This window comes from Chelonia mydas, chromosome 1, assembly GCF_015237465.2.
Source record: "Chelonia mydas isolate rCheMyd1 chromosome 1, rCheMyd1.pri.v2, whole genome shotgun sequence".
Lineage (NCBI taxonomy): Eukaryota > Metazoa > Chordata > Testudines > Cheloniidae > Chelonia > Chelonia mydas.
The window spans coordinates 6,432,646-6,440,448 of record NC_057849.1 but is presented as its reverse complement, the minus strand read 5'-3'; the positions used below and the strand labels follow the sequence as shown (position 1 = coordinate 6,440,448).

Sequence of the window (7,803 nt, the reverse complement as noted above, 5' to 3'; positions counted from 1 at the left end):
CCCAATTAGCACCATGATGCCCACATTGCCAGGGCCCGTGCTTTGAGAGAAGTCTGTGTCCATGTCCTCATCACTCTCGTCACCGCGCTAATGTTGCCTACTCACCCGGTTTTGCTTTGCCAGGTTCTGGTGCTGCATATACTGCTGGATAAAGCGTGTGGTGTTTAATATGCTCCTAATTGCCAAAGTGATCTGAGCGGGCTCCATGCTTGCTGTGGTATGGCGTCTGCACAGAAAAAAGGCGCGGAACGATTGTCTGTCGTTGATCTGACGGAGGGAGGGGTGACTGACAACATGGCTTACAGGGTTGGCTTACAGGGAATTAAAATCAACAAAGGGGGTGGCTTTACATCAAGGAGAAACAAAAACAACTGTTTCACAGAATGGCCCCCTCAAGGATTGAACTCAAAACCCTGGGTTTAGCAGGCCACGTCACTATCAACATCCTGGTCTGCTGACTGGTAATATATCCCTACTGCTATATTCTTCTTATTAGAGAATGGAATTACTATTCATTGAGATCCTTTGGTAGAGTTTGGTTCATTTAAGATTTTTACTTCATTTGTTTCAACACTTTCTATAACATACAGTGCCACTCTTCCACCAGCACGATCTGTTCTGTCCATCTGATATATTTTCTACCCTTTGATTATCCTCATTCCACAAAGCTTCTGTGATGACTATTATATCAATATCCTCATGTAATACGAGGCAATCTAGTTCCCTCTCTTATTATTTGGTCCAGTTAGGTAGCATCACCGCACTGGCCCTGTGATTTGGCCTCCTGCACTTAGCCATTGGGGGTTAAAGCTCGTGCACAGGAAGCCAAGCAGCTGAGATTCCCTGTTGGCCAAGTGGCCCCCAGGGGAATGTGCCGGCACGCTTCATAAAGACACCTGCCTCCCTGTCTGAACAGATACGGCCTGCTGCCTGTGCAACATCTCCAATGACTCCTTGTCCTTTAGGGTGATGACCTCTGGTGTCAGCGGCTCCCCTTCTAGCAGGGACTGGGTACGTTGGCAGGTTTCTCTATCTTTACAATGTGAAGTGAAGGGGAAAGGCTGGAAGCTGTTCAAATGTGAAGATGTTCTGTGCCACCACAGTGAACTCCGCTGGGCTGTCGGGGTGACTCAGTAACAGGGGCAGGAGGACAGGCAGCACTAGGTAGCTTGGGCACCCCTCCCCTGCACGTTCCCACAGTGCTCAGTGCGTTATTCAAGTTACATAGAAACTGGAGCTTGGAGTGTTAAAACCCTGATGCCCCGAGTCAGGATTTCTCTAGGGGTCCCATTTCTAGAGGTTCCGTGTGCTCTGGGCCCGATCCTGCCAGGGACTGAGTGACAGGAGACCCCACGGAATGTCAGTGACAAGTTCCCAAATCGCCTCGGGTTTATTTGCTCCTGGGAATTTAATCAGCACATGCATTTGCAAAGCTTTTATTCTCTGTCTTGATTGTGAACTCAGGAATTCAGAGGTTCATTGCTTTGTGGTAACGGGTCTGAGAGAGCATATTTTTGCCCTATAGTAACAGGGCTACCGGCATCTCTTCCCCGTCTCTGGTCTCTGAGTTCCAAATGTCAGGCACTGTAGCCTTCCCGCTCATGGGATGGAATCCCTCCATTCGCCCACCCTCAGACTGGACCCTGGGCTACAGCTCAGTGTGGGTCAACTGTGCCTGCCGAGCAGGTCCGAGTGGGTTCAGCACCTGTGATTGACACATGGCTGTATATTGAAAGCCAGCAGCAGAGTTGTCAGAATCTCTGCAGGAAGGAGCAGGGGTAACTTTACTGCTTAATGGCTTTGGCTTTAGAAAGTGTTTCAGAAGTGCTCCACATACGGTTTGCAATGGTGTCAAGTATCATGGGGTAGCCGTGTTAGTCTGTATCCACAAAAACAACAAGGAGTCAGGTGGCACCTTAAAGACTAACAGATTTATTTGAGCATAAGCTTTTGTGGGTAAAAACTTCACTTCTTCAGATGCATGGAGTGAAAGTTACAGATGCAGACATAAATATACTGACACATGAAGAGAAGGGAGTTACCTCACAAGTGGAGAACCAGTGCTGACACGGCCAGTTCGATCAGGCTGGACGTAGTCCACTCCCAACAATAGATGAGGAGCTGTCAATTCCAGGAGAGGCAAAGCTGCTTCTGTAATGAGCCAGCCACTCCCAGTCCCTATTGAAGCCCAAATTAAAGGTGTTAAATTTGCAAATTAATTTTAGTTCTGCTGTTTCTCTTTGAAGTTTGTTTCTGAACTTTTTTTCTTAAGTATAGCTACTTTCAAATCTGTTAGGGAATGTCCAGGAAGACTGAAGTGTTCTCCCACTGGCTTTTGTGTGTTACCATTCTTGATGTCCGATTTGTGTCCATTTATTGTTTTACGTAGGGACTGTCCGGTTTGGCCAATGTACGTGGCAGAGGGGCATTGCTGACACATGATGGCATATATAACATTAGTAGACGTGCAGGTGAAAGAGCCTCTGATGGTGTGGCTGATGTGGTTGGGTCCTCTGATGGTGTTGCTAGAGTAGATATGGGGACAGAGTAGGCAACGAGGTTTGCTACAGGGATTGGTTCCTGGGTTAGTGTTTCTGTGGTGTGATGTGTAGTTGCTGGTGAGTATTTGTTTCAGGTTCGGGGGCTGTCTGTAAGCGAGGACTGGCCTGTCTCCCAAGGTCTGTGAGAGTGAGGGATTGTTTTCCAGGATAGGGTGTAGATCGTTGATAATGTGCTGGAGAGGTTTTAGCTGGGGGCTGTACGTGATGGCCAGTGGTGTTCTGTTATTTTCCTTGTGGGTCCTGTCCTGTAGTAGGTGGTTTCTGGGTACCCATCTCACTCTGTCAATCTGTTTTCTCACTTCCCCAGGTGGGTATTGTAGTTTTAAGAACGCTTGACAAAGATCTTGTAGGTGTTTGTCTCTGTCCGATGGATTGGAACAAATTCGGTTGTATCTTAGGGCTTGGCTGTAGACAATGGATCGTGTGATGTGTCCTGGATGGAAGCTGGAAGCATGTAGGTAAGTATAGCAGCCAGTAGGTTTCCGGTATAGGGTGGTGTAGTTTCTTTTGCTACTCCTCACTGGGGTCAGAGGATAGTAGCCTGTAGAATGTGGTGTTGGAGAGTTGCCTGGCAGCCTCCTGTTCATAATCCGACCTGTTCATTATTATTACATCACCTCCTTTGTCAGCCTCTTTGATTATAATGTCAGAGTTGTTTCTGAGGCTGTGGATGGCGTTGTGTTCTCTACAGCTGAGGTTATGGGGCTGTTTGTTCATAATTTCAGCCTGTGCACGTCTGCGGAAGCACACTATGTAGAAGTCCAGTCTGTCATTTCGACCGTCAGGAGGAGTCCACGCACAATTCTTCTTCTTGTAGTGTTGGTAGTGTCGAGGACTCGAACCCCAGATGGCACGGTCCGTTTGACCGCAGAGAGACAGGCAACACCAGCAAGGTCCAAACACAAGGTCTTTATTGGGAAGTGCACACAACAATAGAGAGCGGCCCGTCTCCAAGGAGAACCAGCTGCCTCTTAGGTAAAACTAGTAGGTTTTTATAGATAGTTCCATCGCGTCACAGATTATTTATTAAGCAGCCTCCCCCCGGTTAGTTAAAAGTTTTTTTTTTATTATGCATGCATACTTATCCCCCTATTGTATATAGCCTTTAGCAAGTTGCAATGACTCACCAAACTTTTTTTATTAGTATTGTTGTTAAACAGGAGACGAGGAGTTAAGAACAGACATAGAACAGAAACAGGGAGTGGAGACAGTGTGTCTCCTTATCTAAACAAACCATTTTCAGAACATCTGGTACAAAAATGCAGGAATGCAGGTCTCCCCTTATTTTATTCCTGCAACTTAAACAAGTATTCTTTCATTCTACTTATTTTGTTCAGGGACTTTCCCAGCAACCTTTATTGGCCTGACTTTGGTTCGGTTGGCATAACTGCTTCATGTTTAATTATTCTCACCTAACAGTAAGAAGGGGTCCTGTGGGTCAGTGCACTGTTCAGTGGTGTGTTGGAAATATTCCTTAAGTAAAAGATGATGAATGTAGCCTTCCAGATCACCTCAGAACGGTACCATGTTTGTGGGGGTGGCAGAAAGAGAGTCCCCGAGATAGGACAGACTCTTCACCCAGGCTAAGTGTGTGGTTGGATAGATTAACTACATTGTTAGGTGAGTTGAGGGTACCACTGTTGTAGCCCCCTGTGGCATGTAGGAGTTTAGGTAGTTTACTGTCCTTTTTCCTCTGTAAAGAAGTGAAGTGTGTGTTGTAAATGGCTTGTCTCGTTTTTGTAAAGTCCAGCCATGTGGAAGTTTGTGTGGAAGGTTGGTTTTGTATGAGAGTCTCCATTTTTGAGGGCTCATTCTTGATCTTCTCCTGTCTGCTGCACAGGATGCTGATCAGGTGGTTCCTCAGATTCTTTGAGAGTGTGTCGCACAGTCTCTCACCATAGTCAGTGGAATATGTCGATGGCAATGGATTTTTTACCTTCAGTCCAGTTGGTATGATGTCCATCCATCTGCACTTGGAGAGGAAGATGATGTCTGTCTGTATCTGTGTGAGATTTTTGTTGAGGTTGATGGATTTCCAGTCCATACGGCTTAATTGAGTGCCTTGCATGGTGTCAAGTATGAGAGGGTAGTCGTCTTAGTCTGTATCCACAGAAACAACAAGGAGTCCGGTGGCACCTTAAAGACTAACAGATTTATTTGAGCATAAGCTTTCGTGGGTAAAAACCTCACTTCTCCAGTTTGCAATGGGTTTGTGCTATTAACTCTTTGTTCAGTGAACAGTTGTATGATACTATCTCCTGCTAACTAATTGACTAGAAGCTGTTTCTAACACTTACATTCAGAGTCATGCACTCAATACCTCTCCAAGGCTTGTGCAAGACTTTCTAGAAAGTCATGAGAGACCAGAACCGCTAGTCTGTGTTTCAGCAAAGAGTTTAGCTGAGGTGCAGGGAAGGGGAGTGGTACAGTAGTTGTATGTAATTGACCCCAGTCACCAATTACATGAGCATGACTGAAGTAACTTGTACACTCAAGTGGATATAAGTGCAATACCAGGGTTTGCAGGATTGACCCATTTGTGATGCCAACTCCTCTGCTGCCCAGCTGAAATAACTGTCAGTGTCAGGTTGTAATTTTCCAAATATCTACAGACCGTTGCATGGGGAGAGGTAGGAGGTCCCGGGGGGGATAAAGAGAAGCCTGTAGGATGATCAAAGTCTCTGGATTCCATCAACATTGGCCAGGCAATGCCCTTCAGCTTCTCTTGGAGGGATTCTTGGGGGTCATAGTGTATCACTGGAAGCTTTTGGTAAGGGTGAGCTGAGAGCCCAGTTCTGATTGAATTTACACATGAAAGTGTGGCATGAGCTGTTGATATCACTGTTATTGAATTAAGGACCTGACCCTAAAAATGTATCCCATATCCTGGAAAGAGGCAGTTGCATAAACTAGACTGTCAGGAGCACAGAAGAAAAGAATTCACATAATGAAGCTATAAAACGCATTTAAAAATAGCTTCAGTGCAGGATAGATAAATCCAATGACCGTTTTCACCATGCACTTACCATGTATTTACACACATGCCATGATACAAGGGGCCACACTCAGAAGTGCAGGGCCAGAAAGGGTGTCTGTGTGAAGGGTGTAACAGGGTTCAAAAGAGAACTATGTAAATTCATGGACGATGGATCACTAGATGATGATCTGTTCTGTTCATTCCCTCTGGGGCATCAGGCATAAGCCACTGTAGAAGACAGGATCCTGGGCTAGATGGACCTTTTCTCTTACCCAATATGGCCGTTCTTATGTTTGTACGTTCTAAGGTCACAATGGTTAAATAATACAGTATGCAAGTAGGCTGTGGAATTCACAGCCACACGATATCAATGGGGCCAAGAGCTTATCAGGATTCAAAGAGGGACTGAGTAACCAGAAAATCCAATTACAGTAGACAGGATTGTTTTAAAAAGGTTTTGAGGAGGCTCTAAACCTTCCTGATTTACACCACAAAACATGTCTAACTTGTGGGTGTCAGGGGGAAACTCCCTGGGAGCAGCTTATCTCATCACTGCCTATTTCAGGGCTTCTTCCACCTCCTCTGAAGCATCTGGACATGGCCACTGGCTACCGGGGGATGTGGACTACAAGTCTGATCCAATCTGACTAATCAGAACCATGTAAATCCAACAGTATGTTTTTGCTTATCTACCTTGAGTTCTCGGAGTCCGTAGACGTCCACTGAGGGCAGAATGATTTCTTGCTAATATCATCTAAATTCCTCTTTTTTTTCTTTTAGGAAGCACATTTCAGAATTCCTCGGAGCTGCGCAGTACATTATGTCAGCTGTCAATGACACCAAAATAAAATCTGTAATATTCCTTCTCACTGGGCTACCGGTTCATGGAGATACACATCTCTGGATCTCTATCCCCTTCTGCTTCATGTATGTTATTTCCATAGTAGGAAATTCAGTCATTCTGTTCATTATAAAAACAGATCCAGCCCTCCATGAGCCCATGTACATTTTCCTCTCCATGTTGGCCGTCACAGACCTTGCCTTATCGATAACCACCATACCGACGATACTGGGCATATATTTGTTTAAATCTAGGGAAATCAGCCTCGATGCCTGTTTAACCCAACTCTTCTTCATCCATTTGCTTCAATACATTGAATCCTCTGTGCTGTTGTTGATGGCCTTTGACCGCTTCATTGCGATCCATAACCCACTGAGATATACCTCCATCTTAACCCTGCCGAGAATAGCCAAGATGGGACTGGTGTCTGTGCTAAGAGCGATGGTCCTAATACTTCCACTTCCCTTTCTCTTGAAATGGTTCCGATACTGTCATGCCAATGTCCTCTCCCATTCCTACTGCCTGTACCAGGAGGTCATGAAGATGGCTTGTTCAGATATCACAGTCCACAGCATCTATGGATTGTTTACTAAACTCTTCCAGATGGGGCTGGACTCACTGCTTATTTTCCTCTCTTATGTGATGATCCTCAAAACAGTGCTGAGCATCGCGTCCCACGAGGAGTGCCTGAGGGCCCTGAACACCTGCGTCTCCCATCTCTGCGCCCTCCTGCTCTTCTACACACCAGAGATCAGCTTGTCTGTGATACACAGATTTGGGAAGGGCTCTTCTCCCTTACTTCAGATTCTCCTGGGCTACATGTCCCTGCTTCTCCCACCGCTGATGAACCCAATTGTGTACAGCGTGAGATGCAAACACCTTCGTGTGAGGATAATCAGGCTGTTCATCAAGTGAAGGGTCAGTTCACCACCTGGCTCCAGTGGCATGGGAGATGAAAAACATAAGCCACCTGTTCCATTCTGGACCCTTACATCTGAGATGACATGAGTTACTGATCTCCACTCTATACCTACCTAGGCAGAGTAAGTGTGTTTATGAAAATAAAGGTTGCTCCTGAAGTCTCTCCCCTCCTGGATAGCTGTCAGGGGAGAACTCACTCAGACCCTGCTTACACAGGCTTATTCACAGGATGATATGCCTGGGTCACCTGCCGTAAGAGAGGACCAGGCACACTGACCCAGGATGTCTTTCCAGGCCTGTGTCCATATTGGTCACATTAGCCCATTTTGAGTCACACTGGGAGCTCACGTGGAGTTGCTTGTCCAATATGACCCTGCTCTGTGGCCTGGCCGATGGATTTGTCCTTCAGTAGAGTCAGGAGAAAACATGACTCAGCCCCAGAGAGGAACAATGGTTGGGTGCAAGGCTCACACAGGTTTCAGCAAATGCTCCTTCCACAACAA

General features: G+C 46.1%; 1 protein-coding gene across 1 annotated transcript; it reads left to right on the top strand.

Annotated features, from left to right (window-relative positions):
• Positions 1-6,358: 6,358 nt before the first annotated feature.
• Positions 6,359-7,294, top strand: LOC119565165 (olfactory receptor 51G2-like). The gene has a single exon (XM_037889615.1). It carries the CDS (start codon positions 6,359-6,361, stop codon positions 7,292-7,294), a length of 936 nt encoding a protein of 311 aa, XP_037745543.1.
• Positions 7,295-7,803: the final 509 nt, after the last annotated feature.